Raw genomic sequence first — 19,157 nt, 5'->3', positions numbered from 1 at the left:
GTCTCCTGGATCTATGATTTCTAAATAGTTCAAACTTATTTATACCTGCTTCAGTTTAACAAACAGCATATTGAAGAGACTATTTGACCAGTAATGGAGGAGAAGAATTTTAGAGGGAATGTATCCTCTTTTGCATAGTGACATTTTAAAATGAATTTTCACCTTAGTGTTATCAGATTCATCTTTCAGGGAGGTTCTAAAACTTACAGATATTTTGCAAGTGATGCATATGGTGTGGTACATAGGGAATCAGAACTTTAACAAAGTAAATTGTCTTATATAGAAGACATGGCAATAAACCAAAATCCAGGATCTGAACATTCCCAAACTTTGAAAAAACTGAAATGAGAACTTTGTTCATTAGGTCTATGTGAGTTATACTCTTGTTTATAGGTGTTATTAAGAAAAACAGCTAATGGTTAAGTATGAAACATTTTTAGTTATTTATTATTGCTATTATTATTTTAATTTAATTTAATGTTTATCCTTGCCTCTGCTTCCCCCCAGAAAAAAATTCAAATTTCTAAAACTAACTTTAGAGTAGATGCTTTAGAGTCTGACTAGCTTGGGTAGATCTTTTTACTGTTACAAATAGGGATGGGGGAAAGAATGCAGCCTCTTCTAAGGACTAGTTAAAAATAAGAAACTATAAAAAAACGTCATGCCTTTAGTTCTGTTTTTTAGAGTCATTGATAGAAGTAATAGGTAGGTCAGTCCAGAGACTGAATTACTGCTAGAGAATGGTGAAAGGAAAACAAATAGTAAAACTAGCAGGATTATGAATAATCCTGAGGATAGGGAAGATATAGAATTAAGAGTTTGGGGTGAGGGTTGAGCTCCTTAACCAGACAATTGAGCATTTAAGGAGTGAAATATTATTTCAATGTACTTATAATAGAATCATTTTAGCTTGTTCTTATCCTTTCCTTTATTAAAACTTGTATGCTTTAAGTTATGTGCTGTTTGTTGATTATCAGTTACGTGTTAGTGTTACAATAAGAAAGCTGTGAGAAAGAGTACAGCTATTACATATGGGGCTCGTCTACATTGGCCCCTTTTCCGGAAGGGGCATGGTAATTTTTGAAATCGCAATAGGGAAATGTGTGGGGGATTTAAATATCCCCCGCGGCATTTAAATAAAAATGTCCACCGCTTTTTTCCAGCTTTTAGAAAAGCCGGAAAAGAGCGTCTACACTGGCCCCGATCATCCGGAAAAAGCACCCTTTTCCGGAGAATCTTATTCCTACTTATTTGAAATACTTACTTTCAAATAAGTAGGAATAAGATCCTCCGGAAAAGGGCGCTTTTTCCGGAGGATCGGGGCCAGTGTAGACGCTCTTTTCCGGCTTTTCTAAAAGCCGGAAAAAAGCGGCGGACATTTTTATTTAAATGCTGTGGGGGATATTTAAATCCCCCGCGCATTTCCCTATTGCGATTTCAAAAATCACCATGCCCCTTCCGGAAAAGGGGCCAATGTAGACCTAGCCATGGAGAAAGTGAGGTAGACAAGTCAATTTATTTGCTCAGCACTATAGGAAATTCATTTCCAGGGCCTGAATTACAATACTACTTTGTATCTTGTTTAAAGACCACAAAACCATCCCTATCTATCAGATGCCAATTCTTTTAGCCACTTAATAGATACATGTCAAACTTATAAAAAATTTTGGAGCCTTATTACACAAATAATAAATATTTTTAAAAAAAGTTAATAGTCCTATCACATCCCGCTTCAGAGAGCATTAATTAATAAAGTGACAGCACCATAGACTGCCCTGCAGCTGAAGAAATTGAGGACCAAATCTGTTAAAAATGTTTTGGTAAGGAGATCTCTAGTTTGCTGCACAGAATCTTCAACAAAATGAAAACATCTTCTACAATATGAATCTCATTTCACTGTGCAATATGGATGCTGCTGTTTCAAATTTCCATTTAATATTAAACCTTAGAAGTGATGGCTCAGTCAGTGAACATACTGATTGTAATTACCTGTCCTTCAGCGAAAGCAAACATTTCTGCTGGGCTATTGTTCTTTTGAGTATCATTACTATCAGCAGTATGCAAGGCCTGAAGCTGTATCATGAAGATGCCAGAGGTCTGCTCTGTGATGCATCCTGTATTAATTTAATCTACAGATCTATCTACTTTAGGTATTTCTAAAATGCCTGTCACCATGGTTCCCAATATCTAAGATTAACAAGTCTCTGGAGAAAATGATATTATGTGCTTCTTTCTACTATAGCGAAGTGTGTGAGTATAAATGGTAAGATTTTATATTATTGGGGGAGGGGAGGTCAGTAATATTGTGTTTAGGTGCTATTCTTTGGACACTATAACAGATACTATTCTCTCTTTAAAAGGTAGCATAGTCATAAACAAATTCAGGCCTGAGATCAATTTGACATCTACTGGCAAGAAGTTCTATAGTCATTGTCCTGCCACTTAGGAAGCAGACCAGAACAATGATTGAAATGAAGAAAAACAAAACTTATTTGAATTAAGGACCCAAGCAATGCCAAATAAATCTTCTAGTATAATTATATGGTAAACATGAGAAAGTAAGCAATTTTTAGTAATAGTGCACTGTGACTCTTTTGTATGTGTAATTTTATAAGCAAGAACTTTTTGAGAGAGGTATAACCTGGAGGTATGCAAGACACATTGAACTCCTGAAAGGAGTATCGTAGTCTTGAAAGGTTGAGAATCACTGTCATAAGCTGTACATAAAAGTTTGTATGACAATGTCTTTAGCTGTGAAACAATGATGCAATTTCCTAGTGAAAGATGTAAACACATTGCATGCTGCTGTTGCAAACTCTGCTTAGATCCCACAGCTTTGCAGCACCTATACGTGTCAGGTCATAGTGGGTACGTCTAAACTACATGCCTCCGTCAACGGAGCCATGTAGATTAGCCAGATCGGCAGAGGGAAATGAAGCCGCGATTAAAATAATCGCGGCTTCATTTAAATTTAAATGGCTGCCCCGCTCTGCCGATCAGCTGTTTGTCGGCAGATCAGGGCAGTCTGGACGCGACGAGCCGACAAAGAAGCCTTTCTTGATCGGCACAGGTAAACCTGGTTTCACGAGGCATACCTGTGCCGATCAAGAAAGGCTTCTTTGTCGGCGCGTCGCATCCAGACTGCCCCGATCTGCCAACAAACAGCTGATCGGCAGAGCGGGGCAGCCATTTAAATTTAAATGAAGCCGTGATTATTTTAATCGCAGCTTCATTTCCCTCTGCCGATCTGGCTAATCTACATGCCTCCGTCGACGGAGGCATGTAGTTTAGACACACCCAGTAAGTGAAAGAGCATATGGAGCAAGCATCCAGGGCTCTGCATACATTTGGCCTCTCAGAGAATCCATTGTTGCACAATACTCTCCCTGCAGGAATTCAAGAACAATCCAGAATGGTTCTCTACCAGTTGTGTTCCATCAAACTGAAAAGAATTCAGAGACGGGGAAGTGTAGAAATCTCAGTTTTAGTTATGAGTGCAACATCTTCATGGTGAAGGAGATAAATAAAATGAATATTCTTTTCTGAATAGGTCTGGTGGCACACAATATGTGAAAAGAGCAATATAGGGAGTTCGTTCACTTGCTGTCAATGCTACAGGAAGGGCTTCTAATAATCAATGAGATACAAGATAAATGATGTCATAAAGAAAAAGATGGGGAATATTACAAAGTCATGAATCTCACAGGTGGTGTTGTCTGGCTGCAATTGATCCTGATCCTTGAGGAATAGCTAACTTTGAGTTGGTAGCAGTGAAGGAAAAGGACAAACGAACTGAGACATGTTCATATGGAGTAGCCAAAGGCAAGAGGCCAGTCACTTTTGATATGGAAGTGTATGATCATTGGACTGGTTAATGGTAGTTTGTTTATCAATAGCCATGCTTGGTGACTGCATATGTATGCATTTAGTAGTACCCTATCAATCCTACAACTCTGGTGCAGAAACTTGTCAGCAACATTTTTGCATGTTGGTCCCAATAGCTTTGCTCTTCAAATTATATTATTCCTCTCTCTCTGTGTACCCCTTCTATGTATTGAGAGAAAAACATAAATTAACTAAACAGTGTCTGAAATTTATGACAACTGAACGTTGGTTTCTATAATATAGTCACTATACCTAATGATTAAATACAACTTTCAAGTAATTCACCAGCCAAAGTTATTGGAAGAGGAAAGTATTGTTATTCTTTTCTTTAGTCCCTCTGTGTTTGAAATGGAAACACAAATGATAAATAAATTACGATATGGTCAGAAATTTTCATTTTGTTGCTTGTAAATGGGGTCACATTGTGTGGGACATTTGGGACGATCAAATCAGTAATCTATGAGTGCATATGATCCATGTGTGAAGGAATAAAATCCATGTTCCCTGCTATTTCCATTTAATTCCCTTCGGGCACAGATCAGGTCAAGGTCATTAATCCTTATTTTAATTGCTTTCCTCTTGAGTAAATTGTGTTACACAGCTAGATTTATCCAATGGTAGAGTGGCAGGCAATTATAATCTCATACTGCTGATAATCCAAGATATGAGTTGCAAGTAAAGGAAATGCTTTTGAACATTCTAAAGAGGGAAATATAAATATTAGAGATATTTCAAAGGGATGACTTGAAGGATCCTGTCTGTCTAGAGCAGTTTGATTCTTGTAACACTGTTGTTGGATTTTTTTTTTTCCAGAGAAAGTTTAAGCAAAGATTTCCTTCACTCAATTGTGTTAAGATTATGATTGTTGACCTATGATTGGTGACTTTCCTACAAGCAGACAATAACAAATGTTGGTTAGATTGCATTATCTGTCACTGTCTTTGGAAAACAGCTCATTTTGGGAGCATTGCTGCAGCCCTAACAGATGATGATAAAGAACTGTTTAACAAAATAGATCACAACACATTTTCTTAAAATAACTAGATATTAAAAGAGTCAAGTCCATGCTACCAAAGTTTGGAGCATTCCTATTCACTTTTTTACTGTTTTGCTCTGTATTTTTACTGTTTTGCTCTGAAACTGAAAAGACACTTTGCTGCCAGTTGAAGCTCTAGTGAATGCTATTCGTGCACCAAGGGCAGAAAAGGAGCTGAGCAGCACAAAAGGGACGTCCAGAAAGGCAATGCCTACACTGCTCCACAGTTCAGACTATGTGGCTTTGTCTACACTGAAGGGTTTTTGCACAAGAAGCCTTTTGTGGAAGAGTTCTTGCGCAAAAGCTTCTTGTACAAAAAAGTATCCAGACCTCAAAGCACATTGCAAAAGCGATGTGCTTTTGCACAAGACAGCATCCACACTGCATGGACACTCTTGTGCAAGAAAGTTCTGATGGCCATTCACAGAATGGTCATCAGAGCACCTGTGCTTTTTCCAATAAGGCAGTATTTCTTAAAGTTTTTAGGACCGAGGAATACCAAACACTAATTTTTTTTATGAGGAACACCAAGGATTTTTTGTTGAGGAAAAAAAAGGGGGGGGAGGTTATTGACAAAAAAATGGGTCAGGGAAAAGTTATCGAGAAGAAGAAAAAAAGGTCGTCTGTCCCTGTAAGGGAGGTCATTTTGAACTCTGTTGGTCTCCGTGGCACACCTCTGACTGCCTCGGAGTCAGTTTAAGAAACATTGCAATAGGGGTTTCTTGCGCAAAACCCCCTCCAGCGTTCATGCCTGCCTTTTTGCGCAAAAGCTGTAGCACAAAAAGGCATTATTCCTTGTGGGGAGAGGAATAATTCTACTCTCAAAAACCCTCTGTTCTGTCGATTTTCTTACGCAAAAACGCACTTGTGTTGTGGACACTCTGCCAGGTTTTGCGCCAAAATCTTGTAGTGTGAGTGTGAATTGCCTGGGAGTGTGAATTGCCCTGGGAGTGTGAAATAGCCTGGGAGTGTGAATTGCCCTGTGCTGTAACTCCCTCACGTGGATGGTGGAGGCAAAAATTAAAAGGATCCTTATTCACTCACAGTTACTTGTGAGTTCCTTGTTTAAGGATTACTTAAACTAGGAATCTTTTAGATCACATCTGTAGCATCCACGCAGTGCACTTACAGGACTGTACTTTGGTGCGCACTGCTATTCACTCTCCTACAAGCTGAACTCTGAGACAATGTAGACAAGCCCTGAATAAAAACCCTCATAATTATTAAAATTTAAATTACTTTTGAAACCATTTTTAATGAGCTGAAACTGATATTATATTTTTCTCTTACTTTCTCCTAACCTTCACCTCTCAACTATTTTTTTCTGTAGGCATATATGCAGTGAAAGTTTAATATGACCATATTTTTCTTTTAAAAAAATGAAATGGCACCTATATAAATATGCTAGTTTTAAAGCACTGTAGGGCACATATTAATGGACCATTAATACACCTCTTGTGGAATTGAAGTAAGCTGGCCTTTAGCCTTGAATAGTTTGAAATGCACCTGAGGCATGGATTAATGACCCAGTAATACATCTCATTTAATGTCCCATTCTCTAATCAGGCCAAGTGCTCTTCAAGACACAATCAGGTAAATGGTTCAAGAAAGACAGAGACTGTTAAGACTGGTTAAGTATCTGATCCTAAAATGCATGCCATTCAAGAGTTATATGTGGGAATTGCTGAAGTATCCTATTTTTAAATCCTTACCATACTAGAAGTTTTGTGGCACTCAGCAGTCAGAACACACATCCATGTATATTCATTTATTCAGCATTTATGAAAGTTATATGCATGCTATTTATTATAACTATTACAGTAGCACCTGGAGGCTTGGTTGAGAACTTCATTTTACTGAATTTTATATAATCGTGTAGTAAAAAAACAGAACCTTTATCCTGAATATTTTATAGTTTAGGTTGAAATTGTATTTTAAAAGCCTAGAACGTTTTTTATTCAGTGATTGCTGATCTTTTCTGCTAAGTATTCCTGTTAGTGAACCCTTGCATGTGGTATTAAATGTTGTCCATGATACTGACAGGTTCTTTTCAGTCATTTGCATTTGCCCAAAGGATAAATTTAGAACATTATAAATAGCACAAGATCATCTGTTAATGCAATAGGATATCATAGTTGTTTTTCCAACATGTAAGTTCAGTGTACAAGAGGATTTTTTACTTAATATATTAAGAGGTATGTAGCCTACATTTAGCTTCAAACTGTTTCAGAAATTGAGTTTACACCTTGTGTAATACACACATTTTAGTATACTATGAAAAATAATGGCTTGTGAAGTTATTTTATACTTCAGAGGAATGTGAAAAGAATCTCAGTGCATAAGATGTGCTAGAAAGAACATTTAATTTAAATATTCTAAATTTTAATAAGATATGTTACATTTGAGCTTCTAATTTTTATTGAGCATAACTCAGAGCTAGTGTCAAATTTCTAATAAATATGTAGTACTCAAATTACAAAACATAAAATCAATTTTATTGTGTGATTTGTTTTGTGTTAAGAAAAGACTGGTGTGATTGTTACTTTAAATGATTCTGATAAACGAAGGAATCAGGTTCTTGTAGAGTAGTCTGATTATGGGATGTAATATGAAACTTTTGAATATGCCATATGCATAAAACAATATTTTAAATTTTAATTTTATTAAGATGTTTAGGTAAAGTGCTTTTCTGTGAACAGGATGTGCTTGATATATGTAAAGCCTAGGGAGCAATTGTAATTTAGTTGAAAATTTTTGAATCAGGATTGCAGGATGGCAGAAGAAAGCAGTACAAAGTGAAGAGTGCAGAAATAATACAGAATCTAAATCAAACATTAAAAGCCAGTATGAAGTCAAACAAATTAGACATGGTCATGGTTATGACTCAAACTGCTTAACTTCTATAAATATTCTGAAAGAGTTTAACTCCGTAAATGCTGGCATTTTCTAGACTGCTAGCCAAATTAGTACATTCATCTACACATTTGAAGAAAATTCGGTTCACTTACTGGCTCTGCGTTGCCTAAGTCCCTGGATGCAGCAGAACTAATGCAGTTCTGAGTAAGAACTGCAAGATTTCAGGAAGCTGCACAAGGGCGAATGTATTTGCCAGTCATTGGGTAACAGCATATTCATTCTAATTGTACATAAAGGACTCAGTCCTTAATCTTGTAGTGGGCCCAATAAAGAAGATGGGATTACATATGTGACTAGGAGTGGAAGGTTTGGAACCAGTATGTGGGACCATCATTACTTGTAAATAGAGCGAGGAAGCACCTCAGTCAAATTTGAGAATGCTACCGACTTACTAATTCAAGACATGAGCAGTGTGTAGAATATTGTATTTAATTTCCATAATGCCATAAACATGAAAGACAATTTACAGAACAAATATGACATGGCCCCATTCCATGGGTCCATTCAGTGCTAGTGGTGCCTCCTCCTGGCGATTCTTGGGATTATCTCTTCCAGCTGCTGATGCCTTCTCTGGTGGTGTCTCTGTCATTGTCCTCCCGTCCTGTCAGCCCTCTCATTCTAGGAACTCCAGCTTCTCTCAAGACTGCCCTCAGGTCTGCCTCTTCTGGGGGTTTGTGTGCGAGGGAGGGTACAGGTTGGGAGGAACGGCAGCATATGGAACCACTTGTTTGCCCTGAAAACTGCATCTGGCCCGTAAGGGTCAGGGCTCCTCCCCATCCCCATACCCCATAGCAGGAAGTCAGTTCGGGTACTCCAACCTTGTAGAGGAGGGCCATGGTGCTGAAGCGCTAGTGCGGGCTCCCTGCTACAAGGTGGGAGGACTCTGAGCCTCAATCCGCAGGTGGCACTTTGAGATCCCTTGAACTAGATTATCATGATGATCCCTTCTGGCCATAAGTCAATGAGCCATTGTCTTCCATTCCCAAACCACTGATTTTTTTAAAAAAAACAATAGCTCATCTTACTATTAAAGTCTCAGGCATGGCCATCATTTTGTTTTAAATAGGAAAATGAACCCCTTTCAACCAATGTTTACTGAGATGCTGACTATGAAGTTGACTAATTACTGAGTTACTTTAGATAATACTGTCAGGCAGACAGTCATGTTAGATTTCTTCAGCATTAGCAATTGTTTTCATCTCCATATGTTTTTAAAGTAATACTCACTAACACACATGAGAGCTGGCAGGCAAGAAATTATTTCTGTGGTGATACCAAAAGTGAGCTCAAATTCAATTTATTTCTGTCACTTCAAATTAATGCTAGCTTACCCAGAGAAACTACATCTCTAAGTTTGGTGCTCTAGACTTTACCATTTGTTATTTCAATTTAGTCCTTCTAAAAAAATAGGTATTTACTTTAATGGATATTAATTCATTAGTCTTATAAATATTTTTTTTCCAGAATGTCAAACTTTGAGCAATCTGAATCAGACTTTTATCCATCTAACTATGCCACTGATATTCAAGAACAAGGTTATAGTGATTCGGGAGTCCATGAAAATCTTTATGGAAGCCAAAAGTAAGTACTCCCTGTAGAAAGAAAATATTGATTTATTTTTGAAAAAAGGGTTTTAATTTAGCAACAAAGTACAAAGTAGAATTGCCAGAAATAATGTCAAAATGTTCAGTGGCATTTAAGGTTTTATGGATGCAATAGCAATAGAAAGACAGAGAACATCCCCTTTAGCCCTCTCCCAGATAGGACTATTTACTCTTTCCTAGCGGGAGGGGCTTGGATAAAGGAAACCTCTGGGAAGTTCTATTGAATTTTCCAAAAATGATGCTGTCATAATAGATGGGATATTGCTCACAGCCCCTTAATTAGCAAATTTATAGGCAGGGTGATCACTTAAGGCCAGGGTAGTCCAGAGACACTTCCCCCGTACATTCCCTTTGGGCTGCCTGACTGCACAACTCATTTGGTTTCCCCTAGCCACCAACACCTCTGGGACCCCCACCATCAAGCCCATTCCCTGATGCTGTCAGCCAATCATTCTACCAGCAGCATATCCTCAACACTGTTTCAGCTAAATGGGAATGATGCCAGTGAAACAATTAATCCTCTCGCTCTGCACAAGCAGTCCAAGGATCAAGCTTCCTTCATGTTGAAAACCACAGGGAATAAAAATGGTTTGTGAGTTAACACTGGGGATCAGAGGATATGTGATTAGCTCCCAACTCTGCCACTTACCTCCTGGGTGGCTTTCAGCCATTCACTTTATTCTCTCTGGACTTCATTCCATGTCAGCAACATGGCTTTTTCCTACCTTTTGTCTGTCTTCTCTATCTAAAGTATTAGGTCTCTGGCAATGCTAAGTCCAACGATGGTTTAGTCTTAGCTTACGTCTAGACTGCAGGCTTCTTTCTGTTTACCGCTGTTGGAAAAACCCCTCCGTTCTTTCAGCTTTTTGTTGAAAGAACGCAATTGCAGTGTGGATGTAAGTGAAGTGTTTTTTGGAAAAATAGCCGTTTTCCCAAAAAAAACCTCTGCAGTGTAGACATACCCTTATTTGCGTACTATAAGAATACAAATAGACTGTATGCTAATAATAGGGAATAATTGGGCCTTGTGTTATTAATACTGATTTTAATCACATAGTGTTAGAACTTTCTACAAGTGTTTAAGAAAAACATACATTCAGATATTATAACAGAACATAAGAATGGCTTTACTGGGTCAGACCAAAGGTCCATCTAGCCTAGTAGCCTGTCTGCCAACAGTGGCCAGCACCAGGTGCCCCAGAGAGGGTGGACCGAAGACAATGATCAAGCGATTTGTCTCCTGCCATCCTTCTCCAGCCTCTGACGAACAGAGGCCAGGGACACCATTTCTAATAGCCTTTGATGGACCTAACCTCCATGAAATTATCTAGATTCTCTTTAAACTCTGTTATAGTCCTAGCCTTCACAGCCTTCTCTGGCAAGGAGCGCCACAGATTGACTACACGCTGTGTGAAGAAGAACTTTCTTTTATTAGTTTTAAACCTGCTACCCATTAATTTCATTTGGTGTCCTCTAGTTCTTCTATTATGAGAACTAATAAATAACTTTTCTTTATCCGCCCTTTCCACACCACTCATGTTTTTATATACCTCTATCATATTCCCCTCAGTTTCCTCTTTTCTAAACTGAAAAGTCCCAGTCGCTTTAATCTCTCTTCACATGGGACCTGTTCCAAACCCCTAATCATTTTAGTTGCCCTTTTCTGAACCCTTTACAAGGCCAAAATATCTTTTTTGAGGTGAGGAGACCACATCTGTACACAGTATTCAAGATGTGGGCGTACCATAGTTTTATACAGGGGCAGTAAGATATTCTGGGTCTCATTTTCTATCCCTTTCTTAATAATTCCTAGCATCCTATTTGCCTTTTTGACCGCCACTGCACACTGTGTGGAAGTTTTCAGAGAACTAGCCACGATAACTCCAAGATCTCTTTCCTGATTTGTCATAGCCAAATTAGCCCCCTGATACTGTACATATAGTTGGGGTTATTTTTCCCGATGTGCATTACTTTATACTTATCCACATTACATTTCATTTGCCATTTTCTTGCCCAATCACTCAGTTTGGTGAGATCTTTTTGGAGTCCCTCACAGTCTGCTTCTGTCTTGACTATCCTAAACAGTTTGGTATCATCTGCAAACTTTACCACCTCACTGCTTACCCCTTTCTCCAGATCATTTATGAATAAGTTAAACAGGATTGGTCCCAGGACTGACCCTTGGGGGACACCACTAGTTACCCCTCTCAATTCTGAAAATTTACCATTTATTCCTACCCTTTGTTTCCTGTCTTTTAACCAGTTCTCAATCCAAGAAAGGACCTTCCCTCTTATCCCATGGCCATGTAATTTACACAAGAGCCTTTGGTGAGGAACCTTGTCAAAGGCTTTCTGAAAATCTAAGTATACTATATCTACTGGATCCCCCTTGTCTGAATGTTTGTTAACCCCTTCAAAGAACTCTAATAGATTAGTAAGACAGGATTTCCCTTTACAGAAACCATGTTGACTTTTGTCCAACAAATTATGTTCTTCTACATGCCTCACAATTTTATTCTTTACTATTGTTTCAACTAATTTGCCCGGTACTGAAGTTAGACTTACCGGTCTGTAATTGCCAGTATTGCCTCGAGAGCCCTTTTTAAATATTGGTGCCATGTTGGCTACCTTCCAATCATTAGGTACGGAAGCCGATTTAAAGGATAGGTTACAAACCACAGATAATAGTTTAGCAATTTCCCATTTGAATTCTTTTAGAACCCTTGGATGAATGCCATCTGGTCCCGGAGACTTCTTAACATTAAGTTTTTCTATTTGTTCCAAAACCTCCTCTAATGACACTTCAATCTGGGACAGTTCCTCAGATTCATCACCCACAAAGGACAGTGCAGATTTGGGAATCTCCCTAACATCCTCAGCCGTGAAGACTGAAGCAAAGAAATCATTTAGTTTATCTGCACTGACTTTATTGTCCTCGATTGCTCCTTTTATATCTCAATCGCCTAAGGGACCCACATGTTTTTTAGCAGGCTTCCTGCTTCTAATGTACTTAAAAACATTTTGTTATTTCTTTTTGAGTTTTTGGCTAGCTGTTCCTCAAAATCTTTTTTTTGCTTTTCTTTTTACATTTTTACACTTGATTTGACAGTGTTTATATTTCTTTCTATTTATCTCCCTTGGATTGGACTTCCACTTTTTAAAAGATGCCTTTTTGTCCCTCACTGCTTCTTTTACATGGTGGTTAAGCCACAGTGACTCTTTTTTAGGTCTCTTGCTATGTTTTTTTAATTTGGGGTATACATTTAAGTTGGGCCTCTATTATGGTGTCTTTAAAAAGTTTCCATGCAGCTTACAGGGTTTTGGCTCTAGTCATTGTGCCTTTTAATTTCTGTTTAACTAACCTCCTCATTTTTGCGTAATTCCCCTTTTTTAAATTAAATGCCACAGTGCTGGACTGCTGAGGTGTTCTTCCCACCACAGGAATGTTAAATGTTATTATATTATGGTCACTATTCTCAAGCGGTCCTACAACGGTTATCTCCTGGACCTGATCCTGCCCTCCACTCAGGACTAAATCGAGAATTGCCTCTCCCCTTTTGAGTTCCTGTATCAGCTGCTCCAAGAAGAAGTCATTTAAGCCATTGAGAAAGTTTATCTCTGCTTCTCTTCCTGAGGTGACATGTATCCAGTCAATATGAGGATAATTAAAATCCCCCATTATTATAGAGTTCTTTATTTTGGTAGCCTCTCTAATCTCCCTCAGCATTTCAATGTCAGTATCACTGTCCTGGTCAGGTGGTCAGTAATATATCCCTACTGCTAATTTCTTATTATTGGAGCATGGAATTACTATCCATAGCGATTCTATTGAACATGTTGATTCATTTAATATTTTTATTTCATTTGATTCTACATTATCTTTCACTTACAGTGCCACTCCGCCACCCACACGACCTGTTCTATCCTTTCGATATATTTTATATCCCGGTATGATTATGTCCCACAGATTTTCCTCATTCCACCAGGTTTCAGTGATGCCTATTATGTCAATCTTCTCCTTTAATACAAGGTACTCTAGTTCACCCATCTTATTAGTCAGACTCCTAGCATTTGTGTAGAAGCACTTTAGAAATTTGCCACTGCCGTTTTGTCTGCCCTTCCCTGATGCATTGGATTCCTTTATATGCAGTTGTTTGTCTGCGCTGGCCCATGGTTTGTCCTTTCCTCTCCTCCCTTTCTGACTACAGCTTAGAGAATCTCTATCAATGGATTCTCCTCTAAGAGAAGTCTCCATCCGATTTTCATGCATCTCCGCACCAACTGGCTTTTCCCCATCTCTTAGTTTAAAAACTGCTCTACGGCCTTTTTAATGTTTAGTGCCATCAGTCTGGTTCCACCTTGGTTTAGGTGGAGCCCATCCTTCCTGTATAGGCTCCCCCTCTCCCAAAAGTGTCCCCAGTTCCTAATAAATCCAAACCCCTCTTCCCTACACCATCGTCTCATCCACGCATTGGGACTCTGAAGCTCTGCCTGCCTACCTGACCCTACACGTGGAACTGGAAGCATTTCCGAGAATGCCACCATAGAGGTTCTGGATTTCAGTCTCTTTCCTAGCAACCTAAATTTGGCCTCCAGGACATCTCTCCTACCCTTCCCTACATCATTGGTACCTACATGTACCATGACCACCGGCTCCTCCCCAGCACTACACATAAGTCTATCTAGATGCCTCTAGATCATGTATATATTTCATTAATACAGATTCATAACTCTAGGGTGTCATTGAGGCTGCAAAGCAGGAAGAACAAAAACCCTCAGATTGACCTTGCAACCTAAAATGCTCTAATGTGTGCCTGTGTTATTGTCATTTGTAAAAATGAAGTTAAAATTAATTTTGCTCTGAGGACCCCTTCCTTATTAGTGTTTTGGGTGAGGTATACAATGAAAGAGGAAGGAGTGCAGGGTTTTTAAGTAGGGAGGAACTTGGGAGTCTGATTACAGATTAAATACACTAGTGAGATATTGTGAGATACATTGTCACAAGGTACCTGTTTGATTGACTACTTACCCATATGTACTGTACTTATTGTTGTAGGTGGCAGACACAGGAGTTGCCTCAAGCTGGTGCTTTTGTTCCTCTAGAAATGCTTTCATCTTCTCAAAATTACCTAGGCCAGATTTGGCAACCAACCTACAATCCAGGGATTTTATCTCACTCTGGTTATGCTGACAATTTTGATGAAGAGCCTCCTTTGCTAGAAGGTAAAAAATTAAAATATTAACTTTGTGTGGTTACCAGCTGTAAATATGGTTCTCTTTGCTAACTCATAAAAGTCACTAGAGAAACAGTAACATCCAGCAGAGCCACTGCTCCAATAGTGAGACTTGATATTGTCCTGTTCTTCTCCATCACTTCAACCAAGATCCCTGGATTCTGCAGGATGCATCTCTGTCAGGAGATGGATCCTGCAGTTCTTGCACACACCAAATACTCATTAGTGGGAATTTCAGAATCAGGTTTAGAGAATAAAAAGAGAGAGTGTGTCAAAGGTCCTTCATTCGATTCATTAAGGCATATCTTTGTATCAGGACTAAATCCAAGGCACATGCTAATAGGTATTAGGTATTGTCCTAAACTGGAAATAATATTAAATCTCCTAGCTTCTTCAAAATGAATACAAACAACCAAACATCACCTTATTTACATTTGTTTGACATATCCAGTCTTAAAACCAGATCCTCCACCCCCTTTTTTTTGTTAAATTCATTTGGTAAGCTTTTGTATAAAAACTAGGGCTATCAATCGATGTGCGTTAATGCCCGTGATTAATGCAGGGAAGGATTAACGCGTTAATTTTTTTAATGTATTAATCGCAGGTGTTAATGCTGTCCTGTCCCTGTGAAGTGCTGCTCCGGCGCTTCAAAGAGACAACGCACATGGAGCCAGGGATCAACTGGGTACCAGGCTCCTAATGTACTGCCCCTTTGAGGTGCCGCTCCAGCATTTCAAACGGGCAGCACATTAGGAGCCTGGGATCAGCTGGAGTGCCCTTGAAAGGGGCAGCACTGCATGGAGCCAGGGTGCAGCTAGGGACTCCAGCTGACCCCGGGATCCCGTGGTGATGCCTGTTGGAAATGCTGGGGCATTGTTTCCAAGAGGCAGCGAGGCACGGAGCCGGGGTCAGCTGGGGATTCCAGCTGACCCTGGCATCCCATGGTGCTACCCTTGGAAACGCTGGGGCGGCCTTTCCAAGGGTCAACTGCACTGAGCCTGGGGTCAGCTGAGAACTACATCTGATCACGGGCTTCTGCAGTGCTGCCTCGTGGAACACTGGGGCGGCCTTTCCAAAGGGCAGTGCTGCACTGAACCGGGGTCAGCTGGTGACTCCAGCTGATCCCGAGTTTCCACAGAACTGCCCCCTTAGAAACGCCACTGCAGCATTTCAAATGGGCAGTGCACGCGATTAATCACAATTAAATTTTTTAATCGCTTGACAGCCCTAATAAAAACTAACTCTTAGCTAATTGACAACACACAATCAAAATCCTTACTTGTGCATTTTAAGAAATAATCATCAATCCTAGGCTGTCAAATCAGAAAAATGAACTGCTGATTTGTTATCTGGTATTTCTAACATGGGGCCATGTTATGATTGGAAGGGCAGTGCCACAATTTGCATAGAAAAGTATTAATTCATTTTTATGGTACATAGATCATATATTTTACTACCACTAGGTGACAGCAAAACAATAAATTTTGTATTCCAACTTCATAACAATTTTTCCCCTTTGTATTTATATCTCACAGTAAGATACCATGTGAGGGTACCTACCACTAATATTATAATACCAACAAACATGTGTTATAATAAAGTTTGCATTTCTAGCAATAAATTTACTTGTTAAAAAGACTTAATGCTGTTTATTTCAATGGAAAACTTGAGAAAGTTTGTGCACCCTGTATATCTTCAGCTGTTAGACTGTAAAAAAGGTACTGTTTATTATAAACATAGTATGCTCAAGTCTTAATACTTGAAGCAAATAAACAGGTGAAGATTATTTCTATTTACAGAAATATTGCTGCTTTATAAATAAAAAATTGATAAAAATAAAATTAGACTTGTTTGTCACTGATTTAACATAATGAAGCAAAGTAAATTCTAGGCACATTCAGCCTGAACCTGCATCATTGAGGTTAATGGGAATTTTATCATTGACTTCAGTAAGAGGCAGATTATTGTACCTATTGTATATAGAATGTAAAAACTTAAGTTCCAACCCTACAAGCACCATGTGCAGTTCACCCAGTGACAAGGCGGTTTTGATCCACAAAGTCCCACAGATGTGGGGTGAGGGGTAGGCCCATTTCCAGTTAAAATGTATATGTACAGTAACATAATTAGAAATAGTATGCAAAATGTCAAACCTCAGTGTTATCTCTCAAAAAAATGGGCTGGAAAGATGCAAAACTTGGAGATTTGAATTGGGTGTTGGTTCCACAAATTCTGGCTATCCAATTCCAATATTGCCCTAACCAGTACTGGGGCATCACAGGAAAAAAGTTACTCCTGTGTGGATGTAAAAGAGACTAGTTGAAAGGCAGAAGCTTATAGGCAGAAGCTTATCGGATAGTCAACTAGTGATGCGACTAATTGCTTCCCCCCTTGCTGCCTGTATCAGAGAGAGGCATCAAGGGGAAGAGGAGCAGGATCCATGCTTGGGGGAGCTGGCTCCCCCCAGAACCGTCTCCACAGAGGGGCAAGGGAGGTAGAGGCACAGCAGGAAATAATCCCAATGACCATTCAATTAGTTAATTAATTTAAATTTAACATCCCTACTGAGGAGTTTGAATCTTTCTGCAGAGATTAGCGATGAAAACCTTGCCTCGTTGAAGTCAATGACAAAACTATTGACTTCAATGGGCTAAGATTTCATCCAATATCCAGTGATCCACAGGAATAATTATAGAGTAGTCCCGTGGCACCATAGGGCATGTATAAACTAGGCAATTATTTCAAAATAAATTAAATTTTAAATAATAACTCCCAAAATAACTATTTTGAAATAAGCTTATTTCCTGAGGAAAGCAGGAGTATAGATTTCGAAATAACCAGCCTGTTATTTTGAAATAACAGGGTTGGTAGTGTGGACACCTGTCTTATTAGTTTGAAATAAAGGGGGGGTTATATCGAAATAAATCCCTAGTGTAGACCAGGTTTAGAGGCTCACAAAAACATATTGTATCATGAGCTTTCATGGGTAAAACCCACTTAAAGTGCAAAAAGCTCATAAAACACTACATAAGTTACTTCTGCTCTTTCTCAAAGAAAAATGTGTCATTTTTAAATTCCTCTAGCAGTACAACATTAAGATATACCTCTTGTCAGATGTTCACAAAGCATGTATCTCTGATGTCCTCAGTGTTCTAAAAAGCCTGGAATTTTGCAGTTACTGCTGATCAGCATATTATTTGAGGTCCTAATTAATAAGGTTTTAGAAACATATCTATTGTAAAAATAGGAAAATCCAAATATTATGTGGACAGTGTTGGCAGTATTTTTGCTCTATCATAGAAGATTCAATTTAGTATATTAATCATCCCAGCTTGAAGTCAGAACGCAGTCCTGAATACCTGTATTATGAGTAGGTGGAATCAGAAGACATTCTATTGCACTCTTATTTCTTAGTAAAAAAACAGAGAGGCTCATTCTGGTATTTTGAGCTTATAGTACCTAGTGGATTTTTATATAAAGGATTTTAAAAATCATGCATAATTATGGAACTTTCCTTTGCAGAGCTTGGGATTAATTTTGATCACATATGGCAGAAAACATTGACAGTTCTAAACCCAATAAAACCAGCGGATGGCAGCATTATGAATGAGACAGACCTGACTGGACCTATGGTTTTCTGTTTGGCCCTTGGAGCTACACTGCTACTGGTACAGTAGGGCAGTTTATAACTGTAAAATAACAACTGTGTGCAGATTTGGAAGATGCTAAGTAGATTTGCTTTTAGCATCTATTGAGACTGGATATAAGAACCTCTCTTTGCTGTGCAGCTTATATGTACAGTATTTAAATTACACCTTGATGTACCACATGTAAAATGTTTTCAGTAAAGGGATAACAACAGGGCACATTTTCTGGAAAGTTAATATATGCCTATATGGAGAGAAAGATTTTATACAGGGTATATGTCAAGGAGACTCGACACACTCAATGTGGTACAGATTACAGGTCAAGACCTAAACTGCAGTATGACCAACTCTAGCAATTTTAATGTGTCTCTAGTGTTATTGGGGTGTTTTTAACTGTTTCATGAAAATATGATGAAAGGTGCCAAGTTATGATTTCCCCTACTGCAAAATTGCACCACTTCTTATTATTGTCAAAGAGGCTAAAAAAAGGAAAGATGGCCTCTATTTCCCTACACTCTGTCTGCATGTGGAAGTGAGATAAGTTTGGTTGCTACTTCCTTCTTTTTCCAGTGAGATTGAAGCCATCCCCAGCAGAGACACTGTGAAAGTTGGATGGGGAGCGTAAGGCAGAGCAGAGCACTGGGGGGAAAAGGAAGCAGGTTTAGAGGGTTGCCAGGGAAGAGGGGATTTGGAGAGGAAAGAGGAGGCTGGGGGGAGTGCAGAGGACAGTGATGGATTGGGAGAGTGAGGTGACAGAATGATAGCGCCCATACCCTGGTGGCAGTGGTGGGTAAGAGAAGTCCCCTCCGTGTAGCCAAAGGGGAATGCAGCTTTG

General features: G+C 39.0%; 2 protein-coding genes across 5 annotated transcripts in view; one reads left to right on the top strand and one right to left on the bottom strand.

Moving 5' to 3' along the window:
• GUF1 (GTP binding elongation factor GUF1) overlaps positions 1 to 19,157 on the bottom strand; it is a 658,241-nt gene that overhangs the window by 57,017 nt on the left and 582,067 nt on the right. The window lies entirely within an intron of this gene.
• The window catches only part of YIPF7 (Yip1 domain family member 7), a 39,137-nt gene that overhangs the window by 5,102 nt on the left and 14,878 nt on the right, over positions 1 to 19,157 (top strand). The window contains exons 1-5 of one of the 4 annotated variants that reach the window (XM_075930499.2): positions 7,032 to 7,116; positions 8,393 to 8,490; positions 9,302 to 9,418; positions 14,498 to 14,664; positions 18,198 to 18,343. In XM_075930499.2, the coding sequence (XP_075786614.2) occupies positions 8,399 to 8,490; positions 9,302 to 9,418; positions 14,498 to 14,664; positions 18,198 to 18,343 (522 nt within the window). In that variant the 5' untranslated portion in view covers positions 7,032 to 7,116; positions 8,393 to 8,398. Of the gene's footprint in view, positions 1 to 7,025; positions 7,117 to 8,392; positions 8,491 to 9,301; positions 9,419 to 14,497; positions 14,665 to 18,197; positions 18,344 to 19,157 lie in introns of those variants that run through there. The other 3 variants (XM_006111920.5, XM_075930492.2, XM_075930500.2) reach the window with 3 other exon arrangements.

This window comes from Pelodiscus sinensis, chromosome 4 (assembly GCF_052426305.1).
Source record: "Pelodiscus sinensis isolate ZL-2025 chromosome 4, ASM5242630v1, whole genome shotgun sequence".
Classification (NCBI taxonomy): domain Eukaryota; kingdom Metazoa; phylum Chordata; order Testudines; family Trionychidae; genus Pelodiscus; species Pelodiscus sinensis.
This window is presented reverse-complemented; position numbering and strand designations above follow the sequence as displayed.